General features: G+C 42.0%; 1 protein-coding gene across 1 annotated transcript in view; it reads left to right on the top strand.

Moving 5' to 3' along the window:
- Positions 1-18,939, top strand: part of itpr2 (inositol 1,4,5-trisphosphate receptor, type 2) — a 189,586-nt gene extending 170,647 nt beyond the window's left edge. The window contains exons 55-56 of the mRNA XM_039001426.1: positions 13,636-13,797; positions 16,156-18,939. Coding sequence (XP_038857354.1) covers positions 13,636-13,797; positions 16,156-16,239 — 246 coding nt within the window. The 3' untranslated portion in view covers positions 16,240-18,939. The remainder of the gene's footprint in view (positions 1-13,635; positions 13,798-16,155) is intronic.
- Positions 18,940-19,532: the final 593 nt, after the last annotated feature.

The raw sequence follows: 19,532 nt of genomic DNA, 5'->3' as shown, positions 1-19,532 counted from the left end.
CTGCCTCATGATGCCATCTATTTTGTGAAGTGCACCAGTTCCTCGTGCAGCAAAGCACCCCCACAACATGATGCTGCCACCCCCATGCTTCACGGTTGAGATGGTGTTCTTTGGCTTGCAAGCCTCCCCCTTTTTCCTCCAAACATAACGAAGGTCATTATGGCCAAACAGTTCCCATTTTTGTTTCATCAGACCAGAGGACATTTCTCCAAAAAGTACCATATTTGTCCCCATGTGCAGTTGCAAACTGTAGTCTGGCTTTTTTATGGCAGTTTTGGAGCAATGGCTTCTTCCTTGCTGAGCGGCCTTTCAGGTTATGTTGATATAGGACTCGTTTAACTCTGGATATAGATACTTTTGTACCCGTTTCCTCCAGCATCTTCACAAGGTCCTTTGCTGTTGTTTGGGATTGATTTGCACTTTTCGCACCAAAATACGTTTATCTCTAGGAGACAGAACGCATCTCCTTCCTGAGCGGTATGATGGCTGCGTGGTCCCATGGTGTTTATACTTGCGTGCTATTGTTTGTACAGAGGAACGTGGCACCTTCAGGCGTTTGGAAATTGCTCCCAAGGATGAACCAGACTTGTGAAGGTCTACAATTTATTTTCTGAGGTCTTGGCTGATTTCTTTCTTGTTCATTTTACGTTATTTGAAAACAAAATCATCTCCAAAATATTGTTATTATTTAAACAAAGTGATTATTATTAATTTAGAATGATATAAAAGCCCCTTGGATATTCTAACAGATATATTATTAACCCTTGTATTAGCAGGACAATATATATTGGTCATATTGGTCATGGCCCCCGAGTGGTGCACAATGGGATTGCCTTGCAGTTCTCTAGTTGGATCCACTGAAATAGCGGTGGACGTGCGAGGTTCAAGGCACGAGGGCAGGGGGTACCCCACCCCACTGGGTAGCACAGAGCAACACTTTAAGGGGCATTGCACTAATAGTGGCGCTGACTAGAGAAACATTCCCGCTGTTCTTAGTGCCAGTCTCTCACTAAAGGCGTCAGTCCAAAGTTATACTTAAATCCGAACCAGAATTCAACGAAAAATTACATGTAAGCACACATTTGTAAATCCAAACTCTAAAAGTAATTGGAAAGGTAGATAGAAATTATTTGTGACATTGTGGTTTTAATAAAGAATGCTGTGTTTTTATTTACAGTATTGATGGACAGCTGGTCGCATTTTGAAAACAGGTTTTCAAACACTTGTAGCCCGATTTAGCAGGACAATACTCTTTATAGCCCGGCTTCTGTAGGCGTGAACATCCCCCTACTTGCAATGTATTCAATGCTTAAGTACGCTAAAGTGTTACATTTGCGAATAGCACTGTCCGTGACCAAAATCCCCAAGTCTACCAGTTTTTTTTTTTTTATGTCTCAAGTAGATTTTCCATTCCTCTTGAAAGCCCTAATCTGCTCACTTAAATGAATAGAGATCCTGGTCATGGTGCTACATTATGTTGTTACAGCATAATCAAATGTGAGGACAATCTGCGATCTGCTGTATACTTATGGCCAATTCTAAGCTGAAAGTCACACCTTACCAGTACTCCTCACCCCGCCCCAAACTACACCCTTAAACAGCTTGTTTTTGAATGGTAACTGTGTTATCTAAAAATGAAAAATAAATAAAAAGACATTGCGACCAAAGAGAACAGACAAAATGGCCATTGTTTTCATCAAGCCAGCTTCTTTCTATGGTACTACCTGTTCCAGGGTTAGGACCGTAACCATGACAGGACTTGAAAATGAGCCGGAGCTGAGAGGATCACCAAAACTAAAGGTATTTTGGTTTCAGTGCATTTTCTTGAAAAAAAATGTATATGCTGTAGCCTATAAATGTGTAGGCATACTGTGTAATAAAATCGATAATTTAAATAAAGGTTAAATAAAAATAACAAATACAATTATTATGTACTAAAAACGTGTTTTTGCAGAGCATACAACAAAGCTGACAACCACCCGTGGAGATCAGTGGACAACGGGCCACACCGAAAATCACGTAGTTGCCAAGAAAGCAGTTAGTTTAGCTAGGTTCTTAAAATGTACGCAGCATTTGTGTGTTGGAGTCACTTTTAATTCTTAATTGAGCTACCGTTTTTATCATAGGCCACTGTAATCGATGGGGGCTCAGGGTGGTACCATTCTGCTCATCTGATGAAGGTGCATCGATCAGATTCAAACTTTGAAGACCGAGATCAAGTCATTGAAGGCAGACCAGCAGAAAGAGAAACATTATTTGAGGGCAGAGATATGGGCAACAGCTGATGCATTGGTCCAGAGCCAGGCGGCATTAGTGGAGAGACAGGCGGAGAATGACGCGTTGGCAAGGAACGAGATGAAGTCACAATCCATGCCAGGCACACCTGTGAGCTCTGGAACTCCACCTCCGACAGGCAGACAACATACATACATGACAACATGGCAGGTTCATCAGGTCGTCGGTTCACCCTGACATTTCCATTCCTCTTCTGACAACAGAACTTGACCAACTGCTCACCAGGCACAGCAAGGGCCATCCAGACCGTTATGCTGTTCTGCTATTACAAGGATGGAATGTTTACTTGTCAGACTGCACAGTAGCCTAATAAACAAATGCAGGTGGCTTATATCTTCTAAATGCTTTATTATCCAAATGTAAAAGCATATACTGTACAGTACTGTATTTCTTCATCAGCATCTTTATGCTTTCGTTAACAAAATAATGATAAAAAATGATCTTTCAAAATGCAGATGTTTATTTAGTTATGGATCCATAACAAATTACTGTGGGAATAAATATCACTGAATTGGAACAAAGTTGTCTAATGAAGGTATTGTTGCTTACTGGAAAATACTCTTTCAAACACACACTGTCATGTTGTACAGCTCCATTATGCCTATTAGCAGGTAGCTGGATAATAGACTTGCCTAGAAGGAGGTTAGGGGGAGAATTCTATCGTCAAATGTATTTCTTAGTTAGGTTGGCTGTATCACCACCGGCCGTGATTGGTTGCAATTTCAGTTTAATCCACCAGAAAAGACAAAACAAATAATACAACAAAAAGTATTATTGTTATTATGTATCACGTCCGACCATGATTGGGAGTCCCATAAGACACTTCAGCGCAGTACAAAATGCGTTGCTACAGATGCAGGTTCGATACTTGTGCCGGTCGCCACCGGGAGACACATATGCAATTATTGGCGGTCACTTACTTTTCGAAATACTGTAGGCCTACTGTAGGCGACATGAGTCTCACTAGTGTTGAGTAATGTGCTGTTAAAGAGCATATTGAAGTTAGAAGCAATAGGATTTGAAGCAATAGCCTACCCGCTGTGGTCAACTAATTTAGCACCGTTTCGCACTGCTCTGAGACAAGCATGGGGACTGGTCTTGATAAATCAATGACGTTTTTATTTTCACTGAATCTCCATTTGGGTATTGGTTAGACTACAATTAGAGTGTGGAAATGTTATGCTCTTAGTACTGTAGCCTTCTCCCGACCGTCACGTTGTACAGTGCCATATTTTCTGTTCCATCCTTACAGAAACACTGAGAGTTTTTAGTTTTTCTTGGAAAAGAAACACCATAATATTAATCTAATTAATTAAGCAAAATTTCTTAAAATCAGTCCCATTACAAAATAAGGTTTTAAATTCTCTAGTACAATCACTATTGAAGGCTATCAAATGCTTCTCAAAGATGCCCTCTGGTGGTCAAACTACCACTAACTAGCTTTAATGGTTCCATGGCTGACACTTAAATAATGTGCCATAGAATTCTGTGGCACCATGCAAGCTGTGCTGCAGTACGCTGCAACTTTTAAAGGACGAACCACTGTATGTATGATATTTGCTTCGCACATTTAATTGTAGACATCTTGTTTGTGATGTAATTATGATAATGTACGGATGTCATTTTATGTGATTATTATTATATTTATGAAACATTGGTTATGTATTTCTTTCCTTTTGTTTCCATTAAAGTCCATCTAGTGAAGGGTGTTAAATTAAACTTCTTACGGCTGAGATCCCGTTAACGGGATCGATATGACAACAGCCAGTGAAAGTGCAGGGCGCCAAATTCAAACAACATAAATCTCATAATTAAAATTCCTCAAACATACAAGTATTTTACACCATTTTAAAGATAAACTTGTTGTTAATCCCACCACAGTGTCCGATTTCAAAAAGGCTTTACGACGAAAGCACACCATCTGAATATGTTAGGTCAGTACCTAGTCACAGAAAAACACAGCCATTTTTACAGCCAAAGAGACACAAAAAGCAGAAATATAGATAAAATGAATCACTAACCGTTGATGATCTTCATCAGATGACACTCATAGGACTTCATGTTACACAATACATGTATGTTTTGTTCGATAAAGTTCATATTTATATCCAAAAATCTCAGTTTACATTGGCGCGTTATGTTCAGTAATGTTTTGCCTCCAAAACATCTGGTGATTTTGCAGAGAGCCACATCAATTTACATAAATACTCATAATAAACATTGATAAAAGATACAATTATTAAACATGGAACTTTAGATAAACTTCTCCTTAATCCAACCGCTGTGTCAGATTTCAAAAAAACTTTACGGAAAAAGCACACCATGCTAAAATCTGAGTACAGCACTCAGAGCCCAAATAAGGCATAAAGATATCCGCCATTTTTTTGAGTCAACAGAAGTCAGAAATAGTATTATAAATATTCACTTACCTTTGATGATCTTCATCAGAATGCACTCCCAGGAATCCCAGTTCCACAATAAATGTTTGTTTTGTTCGATAGTCATTTATTTCCAAATACCTTCATTTTGTTCGCGCTTTCAGTCCAGTAATCCACATTCATGACGCGCAATTTAGACAAAGTCAAACAATTCCATTACAGTTCGTAGAAACATGTCAAACGATGTATAGAATCAATCTTTAGGATGTTTTTAACATAAATCTTCAATAATGTTTCAACCTGAGAATTCCTTTGGCTTCAGAAATGCGATGGAAAGCAGGTCGCTCTCACGTGACCGCGAATGTTCAGCTCGTGCCAGACACCTGACTCAAAGAGCTCTGCTTCCCTCATTCTTCACAGTAGATGTCACGCCCTGACCTTAGAGAGCCTTTTTATGTCTCTATTTTGGTTTGGTCAGGGTGTGATTTGGGGTGTGCGTTCTATGTTCTGATTTCTATGTTTTTGTATTTCTATGTGTTGGCCGGGTATGGTTCTCAATCAGGGACAGCTATCTATCGTTGTCTCTGATTGGGAATCATACTTAGGCAGCCTTTTCCTCTTTTGTCATTGTGGGAAGTTGTCTTTGTTAGGGGCACTATAGCCCTTGTAGCTTCACGGTCGTTTTTGTTATTTCTTGTTTTGTTGGCGACATTTTACTAATAAAAGAAAATGTACGCTGCACCTTGGTCCTCTTCTTTCGACGACCGTGACAGTAGAAGCATCAAACAAGGTATTAAAGACTGTTGATATCTAGTGGAAGCCTTAGGAAGTGCAAAATTACCAATATCCCACTCTATATTGGATAGGCAAACCTACAAACCTCAGATTTCCCACTTCCTGGTTGGATTTCTTCTCAGGTTTTTGCCTGCCATATGAGTTCTGTTATACTCACAGACCTCATTCAAACAGTTTTAGAAACTTCAGAGTGTTTTCTATCCAAATCTACTAATAATATGCATATCTTAGCCTCTGAGCCTGAGTAGCAGGCAGTTTACTCTGGGCACCTTTTCATCCAAGCTACTCAATACTGCCACCCAGCTATAAGAAGTTAAATTAACGTGAGCTAGAAACACTATACTGCAGTGCATTGGACGATTGTTTGTTCAATGTGTTTGTACTTTGTCTCTCTCCAAATAAACTAAACTGTAGTTAAAGGGTACATTATGTCCCTTCTCATTAATTTCTAATTGGATTTATTGGGCATGCTTAATCAATCGGTCACATTTGAGTCGGGGTTAAACAGGACCTGTTGTTCCTAGTTGTTTTTGCAGACGTTCATGAGAAAATGTCTTTTTGCCCCACAGTGGCCCTCTTTTCCCTCTGTATGTTGAGAGAAGGGGCTGTTGTTTTGAAGTTATTTTTGCCCCACCTCAGGGCTAACTGAATTAGCGTGTCGTGTCAGGCTCCTGTGGTCTGTCGGCCAGTCTGCCCTCACTTCACCTCTGCCCTCTCTCGCTCTCTTTCTCTCCCCTTTTCACACTCAGTGACTAAACAAACTTCTACAGTGGGGTCTGAAATAAGAATGACTGTATAAAATAAATAATTGAAATACTGAGCTATATTGTATGCAAAAAGCAAATGAAAGGAGTATGCATTTGAGATTCTCCCAATACCTCACCTTGTGTGGATAACGGCACTGAGCCTTTTTCTAAAATATTTTGTGAGTTGGAGAACACCATCTTAGACCATTCCTCCATACCGAATCTTTCGATTCTTATGGACTGTCCGCTTCAATTCAAACCACAGGTTTTCAATGGTTTTCTAGTCTGGAGACTAAGAGCTTACTGGAATTTAACTGGAATGTCACGACCCGGGTTCGGTGACTTTCTTGCTTTGCAGCTCAAATGTATCGTAAATGTCACAGTAGCCACTAGACTAGCCAGTAGGCTAAGCACAAAGACAGCTACTGGTAACATGCAACGTTAGCTAACATAATTTGCTTCATGAAGTAACTTCAACAAACAAAAATGAATGTTTAGCCCTCTCATACAAATATGAAAGTACAATAACGTTGTCATTCATATTATCCAGAGCTAAGCAAAAATGTAGATATAGTCCTCACATACTAACTTAATAGCTAAGTTAGATAGAATGCCAATGTTAGCTAAACAATGGCATTCGGCCTACTTTATAACAAACCTTGCTTCATTTCATCAATATCATGCGCAAACCATTACATTAAGTTGTTAATTCACTAGGCAGTTGAAGCAAGACAATAACCCCAAGCACACATCAAAATCCACAAAGAAATGGTTAATTGGCCACAAAATCAACATCAACACTCCGTCCCCGGGCTTAAAACCATTTGAATTGAAGAGAAGTCCATAATCGCAGACAAACGATATCAAGGATCTGGAAGGATTCTGTATGGAGGAACAGTCTTAATTAACATAGCTTTCAATTTGTTCGCCATCTCATAAAATGTTTGAGAAAAAGTGCTGTTATCCTCGCAAGGTGAGATATTGAAAAAAGGGATGTCAATATTTTTGACCCATACCTTTTTGAGGAAAAACATATTACTTGTTAAACAAAATCTCATCCTCTGTTCAATTGTGTTAGTATACTTAAGCAATAAGGCACAAGGGGGTGTGGTATATGGCCAATATACCACAGCTAAGGGACGTTCTTAGGCACAAGGTGCCTTATTGCTATTATAAACTGGTTACCAACGTAATTAGAGAAGTAAAAATACATGTTTTGTCATACCCGTGGTATACGGTCTGATATACCACGGCTGTCAGCCAATCAGCATTCAGGGCTCGAACCACCCAGTTAATAAAAACAATATAATTCACAATTTTTTTTGCATACATTATAGCTCAGTATTATATTCATTTGATAGTCATTTTTTCTCATCTTTTTCAAGGGTGTCAATATTGCCGACCCCACTGTATATTCATGCTAGCTGAGTAGCCTAATTGACACTGGTGAATAGGCTTTTATATGGATGCATGATGCAATCACTCCCCTGCCTCTTCCTACTTACACTTCTACTTACCCCAGCCTGCTAACTTTAAACGCCGTGTCTTCCGCGTGCTAGCATAGTAACGACTACCCCGAGGGCTTCCCTGTTCCATCCATTGCTGTTCACTGGACCCTATGATCACTTGGCTACATAGCTGATGCCTGCTGGACTGTTCATTAAACACGGTACTCCATTTTGTTTATTTTTTGTTTATCTGTCGGCCCTTGCTTCGAACTCAGGCCCTGTTTGTAGTTAACCGACCCTCTCTGCCCATTCATCGCCATTTTACCTGTTGTTGTCGTAGCTGATTAGCTGCTGTTGTCTTACCCGTTGTCTTAGCTAGCTCTCCCAATCAACACCTGTGATTGCTTTATGCCTCGCTTTGTCTCTTTCAAATGGCAATATGCTTTGTACACTGTTGTTTAGGATAGTTATCATTGTTTTAGTTTACTGCGGAGCCCCTAGTCCCACTCAACATGCCTCAGATACCTCCTTTGTCCCATCTCTCACACATGCGGTGACCTCACCCAGCATAACTAGCCCATCCAGAGATGCAACCTCTCTTATCATCACTCGGTGCCTGGGCTCACCTAAACTGTACCCGCATCCCACCATACCCCTGTCTGTACATTATGCCCTGAATCTATTCTACCACGCCCAGAATTCTGCTCCTTTTATTCTCTGTCCCCAACACACTAGACGAACAGTTTTGATAGCCTTTAGCAGTACCCTCATCCGGCTCTGTTCCTCAGGTGATGTGGAGGTTCACCCAGGCCCTGCGTGCCCCCAGGCACTCTCATTTGTTGACTTCTGTAACCGAAAAAGCCTTGGTTTCATGCATGTTAACATCAGAAGCCCCCTCCCTAAGTTTGTTTTACTCACTGCTTTCGCACACTACGCCAACCCTGATGTCCTTGCCGTGTCTAAATCCTGGCTTAGGCCACCAAATATTCTGAGATTTCCATACCCAACTACAACATTTTCCGTAAAGATAGAACTGCCAAAGGGGAGGAGTTGCAAACTACTCCAGAGATAGCCTGCAAAGTTCTGTCATACTTTCCAGATCTATGCTCAAACAGTTCGAGCTTCTAATTTTAAAATTGTATCTCTCCAGAAATAAGTCTCTCACTGTTGCCACCTGTTATAGATCCCCCTCAGCTCCCAGCTGTGCCCTGGACACCATATATGAATTGATTGCCCCCCATCTATCTTCAGAGTTCGTTCTGTTAGGTGACCTAAACTGGGATATGTTTAACACCCCGACAGTCCTACAATCTAAGCTAGCCCTCAATCTCACACAAATGATCAAGGAACCCACCAGGTACAACTCTAAATCCGTGAACATGGGCACCCTCATAGATATTATCCTGGCCAACTTGCCCTCCAAATACACCTCTGCTGTTTTCAATCAGGATCTCAGCGATCACTGCCTCATTGCCTGCATCCGCTATGGGTTCATGGTCAAACGACCACCCCTCATCACTGTCAAACACTCCCTAAAACACTTCAACGAGCAGGCCTTTCTAATCGACCTGGCCCGGGTATCCTGGAAGGATATTGACCTCATCCCATCAGTCGAGGATGCCTGGTCGTTCTTTAAAAGTAATTTCCTCACCATCTTAAATAAGCATGCAGGCTTTCAAAAAAATGTAGAACTAAGAGCAGATATAGCCCTTGGTTCACTCCAGACCTGACTGACCAGCACAAAAATATCCTGCGGCGGACTGCACTAGCATCAAATAGTCCTCGCGAAATGCAACTTTTCAGGGAAGTCAGGAACCAATACATGCAGTCAGTCAGGAAAGCAAAGGCTAGCTTTTTCAAACATAAATTTGCATCCTGTAGCTCTAACTCCAAAAAGTTTTGGGACACTGTAAAGTCCATGGAGAATTAGAGCACCTCTTCCCAGCTGCCCACTGCACTGACGCTAGGTAACACTGTCACCACCGATAAATCCGGGATAATTGAGAATTTCAATAAGCCTTTCTGGCCATGCTTTTCTCCTGGCTACCCCAACCCCGGCCAACAACTCCGCACCCCCCGCAGCTACTTGCCCAAGCCTCCCCAGCTGCTCCTTCACCCAAATCCAGATAGCAGATGTTCTGAAAGAGCTGCAAAACCTGGACCCGTACAAATCAGCTGGGCTAGACAATCTGGACCCTCTCTTTCTAAAATTATCCGCCGCCATTGTTGCAACCTCTATTACCAGTCTGTTCAACCTCTCTTTCGTATCGTCCGAGATCCCTGAAGATTGGAAAGCTGCTGCTGTCATCCCCCTCTTCATAGGGGGTGACACTCTAGACCCAAACTGTTATAGACCTATATCCATCCTGCCATGCCTTTCTAAAGTCTTCGAAAGCCAAGTTAATAAACAGATCACTGACCATTTCGAATTGCACCATACCTTCTCCGCTGTGCATTCCGGTTTTCGAGCTGGTCACGGGTGCACCTCTGCCACGCTCAAGGTACTAAATGATATCATAACCGCAATCAATAAAAGACAGTACTGTGCAGACCTGGCCAAGGCTTTCGACTCTGTCAATCACCGTATTCTTATCGGCAGACTCAACAGCCTTGGTTTCTCAAATGATTGCCTCGCCTGGTTCACCAACTACTTCTCAGACAGAGTTCAGTGTGTCAAATCGGAGTGCCTGTTGTCCGGACCTCTGGCAGTCTCTATGGGGGTATCACAGGGTTCAATTCTCAGGCTGACTCTTTTCTCTGTATATATCAACGATGTCGCTCTTGCTGCGGGTGATTCCCTTATCCATTTCTACGCAGACGACACCATTCTGTATACACCTGGCCCTTCTTTGGACACTGTGGTAACTAACCTCCAAACGAGCTTCAATGCCATACAACACTCCTTCCGTGGCCTCTAACTGCTCCTAAACGCTAGTAAAACCAAATGCATGCTCGTCAACCGTTCGCTGCCCGCACCCGCCCACCCGACTAGCATCACTACTCTGGACGGTTCTGACTTAGAATATGTGGACAACTACAAATACCTAGGTGTCTGGCTAGACTGTATACTCTCCTTCCAGACTCATATTAAACATCTCCAATCCAAAATTAAATCTAGAATCGGCTTCCTATTTCGCAACAAAGCCTCCTTCACTCACGCCGCAAACATAACCTCGTAAAATTGACTATCCTACCGATCCTCGACTTCGGCGATGTCATTTACAAAATAGCTTCCAATACTCTACTCAGCAAACTGGATGCAGTCTATCACTTTGCCATCCGTTTTGTCACAAAAGCCCCTTATACCACCCACCACTGCAACCTGTATGCTCTAGTCGGCTGGCCCTCGCTACATATTCGTCGCCAGCCCCACTGGCTCCAGGTCATCTATAAGTCTATGCTAGGTAAAGCTCCGCCTTATCTTAGCTCACTGGTCACAATAACACCCACCCGTAGCACGCGCTCCAAAAGGTATATCTCACTGGTCATCCCCAAAGCCAACACCTACTTTGGCCACCTTTCCTTCCAGTTCTCTGCTGCCAGTGACTGGAACGAATTGCAAAAATTGCTGAAGCTGGAGACTTATATTTCCCTCACTAACTTTAAACATCAGCTATCTGAGCAGCTAACCGATCCCTGCAGCTGTACAAAGCCCATCTGTAAATAGCCCACCCAATCTACCTACCTCATCCCCATATTGTTTTTATTTACTTTTCTGCTCTTTTGCGCGCCAGTATTTCTACTTGCACATCACCATCTGCTCATCTATCACTCCAGTGTTCATTTGCTAAATTGTAATTACTTCGCTACTATGGCCTATTTATTGCCTTCCTCCTCACGCCATTTGCACACACTGTATATAGACTTTCTTTTTTTTCTATTGGGTTATTGACTGTATGCTTGTTTATCCCATGTGTAACTCTGTGTTGTTGTTTGTGTCCCACTGCTTTGCTTTATCTTGGTCAGGTCGCAGTTGTAAATGAGAACTTGTTCTCAACTAGCCTAACTGGCTAAATAAAGGTGAAATAAAAAATAAAAATGGTGACTCAGTAACTGTCAAGACTGAACAAAGTTTCAACAGCATTTCCTTTGACCAAGTCAAATGTTGACCACTGTTCTGACCACTGTTCTGACCACTGTGCTGACCACTGTTGGAAAATACATCCTAGTTAGACTTGCACCTGCTATTAAGTAGGGCCTTGTTATAAAACAGAGAAACTAGTTTATATTCTGAACTTTATGCTGCTAAAACTGTCAAATAAATTGTACGCCTACATACCGTATGTTTCAAACATATCTATAAACATTATTTGATGAATGGAGGGAAGCTGGATATGGAGTGAAAATGCTCTGTTTGTTTAGTAATTCGACCATTTAAAAATAAACAAGCACACAAAACTTGAAAAAGCCATACATGCACATGAATAAAATCATTCAGGATAACACACAATAAAGTCTGGGACTTATTTCCATTGTGATCCCCTGTTATTTACATATGACATTTTAGTCATTTAGCAGACGCTCTTATCCCGGGCGACTTACAGAAGAAATTAAGGTTAAGTGCCTTGTGCAAGGGCACATCAACAGATTTTCCACCTAGTCGACTCAGGGATTTGAACCAGCGACATTTTGTTTACTGGCCCAACGTGCTTAACCTCTAGGCTACCTGTCATCATGAGAGATGAGCTCACTGAAAAAGTGCTGTTTAAAGAAACACTGCCGCTCCCTCTGTCTCTTCACGATCTCTCCTCTTTTTCCTGTACAGTATCTTTGTTTTTACGTAAGTGGTGGGATAAAATCCTCCTGTTCCTACCTCTACGTTGTGCCAGCCATATCTATCAGCACCTTTTAAACCGTGTTTTTCAGCCAAACTGGCAACAAGATCTTACATAACATCAGCTGAAGGCGATCTATCTGTCTCATGGCAAACCGACACGTGCACACAGATATTGGTACAGACACATCTTAAGCCCATTATATAATGCTGCATGTTTTTCTGTCTATATTTTCCTCTGTACTTTGTCCTTTATGGCCACTTGAGGTAGTAATCTCTGTTGCAGGTAGTGCTCTCTCTCTGTTGCAGTTCAGCATAGCAAATATGTCTAGTGTGTCTACTAAAGACTAACACGTGAGCTCCCCCCCATAGGCCTACTCATTTTATTCACTGCTTCACTAGAAACACAATGTTTCTGTGTTTGAGCTCCTGGAGGCTGATCTGGAGTCAGTTCCTTTGAGGAGATATACTGTACAGCTTACTGCAGTACGCAGCCAGTGGCTGGCTGATCTGGAGTCAGTTTGTCTGAGCAGCTATACTGTTAATGTATTGCTTACTGCAGTACTAAGCCAGTTTATGTGAGCAGAACTTTGTACAGCTTACTGCAGTGTCTGGCTGGGAGAAAACAGGCCTGGTTAAAAGTAATCACACTCCTCTAAAGTGAGGAACTTGGACCAATTCCCTCAGATGTACTGCTTAATATACCTATCCTGGCTTTCTCTCTCTCACCTCACTCACTCACTCACACATACATGGATTATTTTCCTGTCTCCCTCACTCTGTCTGTCAGCCTGTCTGTCTTCATCTTTCCTTCTTTTCCTCCCCCTCCCTCCCACACTTTTCCTCTCTTTGTCTTTCCCCCTCTTTCTCCCATCCCATTCACTTTCACTTTTCGCTCCCCTTTTCAGTGTTTCTCAACTTCTCCTTTCTCTCTCCATTGCTGCTCTCTTACCCTCTCGTACCCTCTCTCTCCCTCTGGTTTTAGATCAGTAAACACTGCTGTGCAGTGTTGAACTTCTGAATTGAATAGGCATTGAATCTGCTACGTAAATACATTTAATTTGTGCCAATAAATGTTCTTTTGAAATCAAATCTCTCACGCTCTCTCTCGCTCTCACTTCCTCCCACTCTCGCTTCCTCCCGCTCTCTCGCTTCCTCTCACCCTTTCTTTCTCTCTCACTTCCTCCCTCTCTCTCCAGGAGAAGAACCTGGACTGGTTCCCCCGGATGCGGGCCATGTCTCTGGTGAGCAGCGAGGGGGAGAGTGAGCAGAACGAGATGCGCTCCCTACAGGAGAAACTGGATGGCACCGTCAAACTAGTGTCCCTGCTGTCTTCCCAGCTGTTCGAGCTAAAGGAGAAGGTACGGCACTGTCGTTGAAGGCATTAGTTCATACACTTAAGACAAGGCCACGCAACTCAAATGTCGTGTTCATTGTGGCACTCAACGTTTAATGAGCGCTTCTTATTGGAAAAGTCACGGGTCGGTATTTGAGGGCCGCCGTCCTAAGGGTCTCCCTAACACTTAACTGATCTTTGGATGTCATTGATTGGTCCGAGTGTAGTCCACACAGTATGGACTTTCTTCATTGGTAACTCTTTAACCCATAAGAGGCTAATCGGGGGGAGGGGGGCTACTACTAAGCTATTTGTTTTAAGTTCATACCCAGGTTCATTTTGCTATTTGATTTTGAATTTTAAGACCCCTTGAAGTATAAAAAAATATACATACCAAATGTATTTTATGATGTATTTATTTATTTATTTGCATGTATTTAACCCCTTATTTTTGTCACTAAACAGTCTCCGTATATACTTCCATTATATATTTTTTTACTTGCACCGGGAACCTTCAGACGAGTTTTGTGAGGCCTGTGGGAGTCCTAGAGCAAAACAACCATGTGTTTGTTTGTAGGAGAGTCTCACCTTTCCACAAAGGGGTCATATTAGTGTGTAGCCCAAACTGTTCGGACGCTACAGACAGAAGTTGGCAGATCGGCTGAACCGACTTCAGACGAGTCCCAAGACGCTTGTGGGGGTTGTAGAGCAAAACGGAGAACACCATTGTGTTCGTGAGATTCATCTTCTCATAGAGGGGTCATAATAGTTTGTCAGGTCACTGACCTCTCTATCGGCAGTGTCATCGTCGTCGGTGATCAGTCCTACCTTCGTTGTGTCGTCAGCAAACATAATGATGGTGTTGGAGTCGTGCATGGCCACGCGAAATTTGGTGGAACAGGGAGTACAGGAGGGGACTAAGCACGCACCCCTGAGGGGCCCCCGTGTTGATGGTCAGCGTAGCGGATGTGTTGTTGCCTACTCTTACCACCTGGGGGCATCCCGTCAGGAAGTCCAGGATCCAGTTGCCCAGGGTACTGACCTTAGGGATGACCGTGGAGGGCACTATGGTGTTGAACGCTGAGCTGTAATCAATGAACAGCATTCTCACCATCATGAGTCGTCATGGGTCTCCTCACTTGTATCACAATGGGGAATCATTCCTATCAGTTCACATGCACTTGTCCTTTTCCTTGAGGTTATCATGCCTTGCTGTACAATGCCATATCCCTCCCTGACCTTCCAGAGAGCCTGTGGCTGTTGGGCTGACTAGTCATGATGCAGCAAGTAGTTTGACCGATCGTCATCACTCCACCATCACCTGATCATTACAACACCATCACCTGCCTCTTCTGCATGTGATCTCTGTGCAGTCACAGGCCTCTCGTTGTTTGTTCCTGTTCTGCTGCCCAGATGTCTGTGTGAACAACACCCCATGTTGACGTATTTACATTTGAGTAATTTAGCAGACGCTCCTATCCAGAGCGATTTTACAATTAGTGCCTTCATCTTAAGATAGATAAGTGGGAAAACAACATAGAGGGTCACACTTCAGATAGTGAAAATAACAGCCGTGGTAAAAACAGAGCTGGAACATTGACCTCCTGCATGTTGTTTTGTGAACTTAGCCCTCTTATACTCCAATAGAGAAAATAACTTCACAGTAAAAACAGAGCTGGAACATTGACCTCCTGCATGTTGTTTTGTGAACTTAGCCCTCTTATACTCCAATAGAGAAAATAACTTCACAGTAAAAACAGAGCTGGAACAGGAGTCATGGGTTGTGATTGATTGATTTACCAACCTATGAGGAATCAGAGTGCTGGTGTTCATGGTATCGCAGACTATACTGTGTTTACCTAGGAAGATTGTTAAGGACTTGTCTCAAGACAGACAATTGTTTCTGGAATATTACATTGTGCAGGGTGAATATGTAAGACAGGAAATCGAGGATAATTAAGGACAGAGGCTTTTTCCGGCCATGTGTGAACACCGAGAGCTGAGCCAGGTCTTCAGAACAGAGATTACAGATACTGACCGGTACATTGTGTTTCTTCTCACTAATGGTGAATATCAGGAACCATGTTATGAAGTGTAAACTAAAGACGGTGAAAAGTTATCCTGGAAAGATGGACATCTCAAATGGACTCCTTTGGACATTACCACATTTCAGTTAGGAACTATCCCACAAATTGCCTGAAATGTACACAAATTAGTAAAGCCGAGATTGGATTCTGCGTTCTGAGATTACTGTCGGTGTAACCTGGGCTGACTCTTGACTATTTGTAGGCTACATTGCCAGATTCCATTGACACTGCCCAAACTGGCAATGCTGTGTGTAGCTTATATTGAACAAGTTCTTCTTTCCTTATCTTCTCCACAGATGACAGAGCAAAGGAAGAATAAACAGAGGCTGGGCTTCCTGGGGACTCATGGAGTCAACAACCACCATATCCCAGCACACTGAGGGGCCCGGGGCCCCCTTATCACAGAGAACTCTGCTGGAGGTACACACAGTATCCACACTAACACACACACACACACACACACACACACACACACACACACACACACACACACACACACACACACAATGTTATCCGTTTTATGGAGCCTTTACTCAAACAGTGCCTTGTATTCAAAGCAATCAGTGCCTCGTTCTTAGACTGAGTCCTCAGACGACTCACCCAGCATCACCCTCCCACATAGAACAGTACAGTGATTTGTGCCTTTAGAACAACACAAGCTGCACAGTCATTCTGATCATCCCATATAAGTCCTTCTGCTCTATGAGTGAGACTGAATGAGATGCAAGGCATGCGTCACTATGCCAGGCTGCAGCAGACTGACTGCGGCCTGGAGGTCAAGGAAGAGGGTTAAAGGTTAAGTACTGTGACCCTGTGGGCAGCTACACTCTTCCTTCAGTATTCTCAGTGCACTGTGTCTGTCTGACAGATGAAGACAGAGACTGGGCTATACCCAGGTCAGGTATTGGTACATTGGGTGTTTGGTGTAGTTTAGCTCTGTTTAGACGTTGGAGGGGTTGCTCCTTGTATTATTGATAAGCCCTTTTGGGAAAGGGTATACGTGTAATTTTAAGGTAAAGTATTTTCTTCCTAGCCTGGTCCCAGATCTGTTTGTGCGGTCTTGCCAACTCCTATGACAATGATAATACGAGTTGGCAAGACCGCACAAACAGATCTGGGACCAGGCTATCTATTCTCTTTTGTTTTGTTTTAATATGACCTGTTAACTCATGAATGTAACTGGAGAATAATACTTTCGTATTTTTTTTTACTGTGGAATAGAAATTGCTAAACTTACCGCGTGGCTGCCTTATGTGGTAGCATTGCTTCATCATCTTAATCATAATGACCGGGATAGTCAATGTTCTCAGTGGCCTGCACTAATTTAAAAATTATTCTTTAAAAAAATGTGTTAACATACAACTGGAGAAACGGATTGCCTGTGACAATACTTTTTGGTGACACTTTACTTCAACTAGCCGCAATAATGCTTCATAGCTGTGTCATAAACATGTAGTAAAGATTCAATGCATATGTCATTTCTAAAGGATATACTATGACAATGTTATGACACATATATTTACATATTGCAGTAGTTAGCCTCCTACTGTGAAGCTTCAAGACATGTTAAAGACGTTGTTGCGAAGCGTTACGGCGCTGAGTTCAAGTAAAGTATTACCGCCTTTCCTCTCAAAGAAGTGTCATCCATGATAATGCAATCGCTGCACTTCATTACGTGCCTTTCTACAAATGTTGTACATAGTCTAGAAATAACGCAGTGAAAAAATGTATATGAAGATAATCTGATTATCTGTGTGGAATTTACTTGAAAGTCCTTGTGATTCAAAGTCTTATATTGGTACAGAATGTATTCACCACTGTCTAAAGATAATGTGCTTGTGTACAATACAGTAGATAGGTCGTTCCACGAAATGAGTCCCTTTTGGGTAGTATAACTTGCTGAAAAAAAACATTCTGTCATGAAGAGTACATGTTCAACTTAATTAAAAAACATGTTTTCCCATTTCAAGAGGTTAAATAAAAAGAATGACTGTGGTAGGTGCCTATTAAGTACCAAATAAAATAGCAGGGTTGACCGTAGCAGGGTTGGCTGTAACCGGGTGATTTCGTCTTAAATCAGGCATAAATCCCTTTGTTACAGGGGGAAGCTTGTTGTATGCAACAGGGAGTGGCAATTGAATGCAAGCTTCACAAATGTTTTTTAATTGTTTAAACATTTCTATCCTGTCTATCTATGGGTAACAGGGTTGATGTGTTCTGCACGACCCACTCAGTTTTCCACCACAAAACAGCAGAAAATGATCAAAAGAGTAGAACCAGCTCACCTGCTTTTACACTATGATCTGACTAGTAGATGTTGAAAGTTCCTTTTGAAAAAATGATTCAAATCATATTATCATATTAAAATGAGAGTTCAGTTCACGTAACGGGGTTGACCTTTAAAATGAGGGACAGGGTTTTTTACCTTTAAAATGAACCACGAATTGCCTGAAATAAACAATTTTCAGAAAGGACTGTGAAAACAACAAAATATCTAGGGCTTTAGAATGATGGAGACAACTTGGAGACATTTTGGGATCAAGTGGGTTAAAATCTTCCTAGAAGTCACAGAGGGTACATGTCAAAATGCTGAATTTATTCATATAAAAAATTATTTATTGAATTATCCATGTGGTCTATATTAAATGGCACTTCATTTAATATAGAATTTAAATTCAAAATTGGTTCACAATTTCTATTAAGGGACGAAAAAGGGACTCATTTCATGGAATGACCCAGAAACAGTCACTCATGTTGATAAAGATGTTGCATAATACTGTAGTCATGGGTATTTCCCAAATGGCCCCCTATTCCATATGGCCCGGGACATAACCATGGGACTCAATCTCATACTGTATTCATTCTCTGTTTTTTTGTACTCAGCCATGTAAAGTCATCTCACTCAGTCAAATGGAATGCAATTCAATATATGTGTAAAAGTTTTAATGTCACACAATCACATAACAGTATGTATGCACTCCAGAGTGGAATGCCCTTTGACAGTTTTCTCTAAACAGATCGTGTATTTAATGTTGTTGAGCTGTTATAATGTAATAAATCTATGATAAGATAAGAATGGATGTTTTTGCCTTGAGTTAATCACTGTCTCTGTGTATTTAGTCAGCTGTCTTTGGGTTGAATTCATGTTTGTCCTACCGTTGTGGGCCACTTGCGCACGTACACAGTACACACACCACAATAAACATCATACTTTAACGATCACACCGCAACCGTTCTGCTCAGTGCATCTGCTTAACACTCATAAGAAGCCTGATGTGGACTTTGGATCAGCGTTATCTTTTGTCATTTTTTACTTTAGCCTGTTTGGAAAGATCAAGATGAATGACTGGAAATATGTCTGTGTGACTCAAATTCACCTTAATTCCAAATGAGCTAATTTTCTCTGATTTAAAGATATCAAATGAAATGGTTTACAGTGATAGGACAGACAAGGAATCCGTGTACAGTTGGATAACGCAACACGTGCGAGGTCATTAATGAATGTAAGGCTTGAATTGTTTCCAAGTTGTTTTATAATCTAGACATGTGATTTCCCCCCCGCCCCCCCCCCCCCCCCCCCCCCCGCCCCCCTGTTTGATCTAAATGGAGGGCACCCCCCCCTGCTTGGACAGGGCTCACGTCCAGAGATGGTTCTGTTCTTGTTGACGATGGC

Source organism: Salvelinus namaycush, chromosome 9 (assembly GCF_016432855.1).
Source record: "Salvelinus namaycush isolate Seneca chromosome 9, SaNama_1.0, whole genome shotgun sequence".
Classification (NCBI taxonomy): domain Eukaryota; kingdom Metazoa; phylum Chordata; class Actinopteri; order Salmoniformes; family Salmonidae; genus Salvelinus; species Salvelinus namaycush.
The sequence above is the reverse complement of the archived record's forward strand: the minus strand, read 5'-3'. Positions and strand labels throughout refer to the sequence as shown.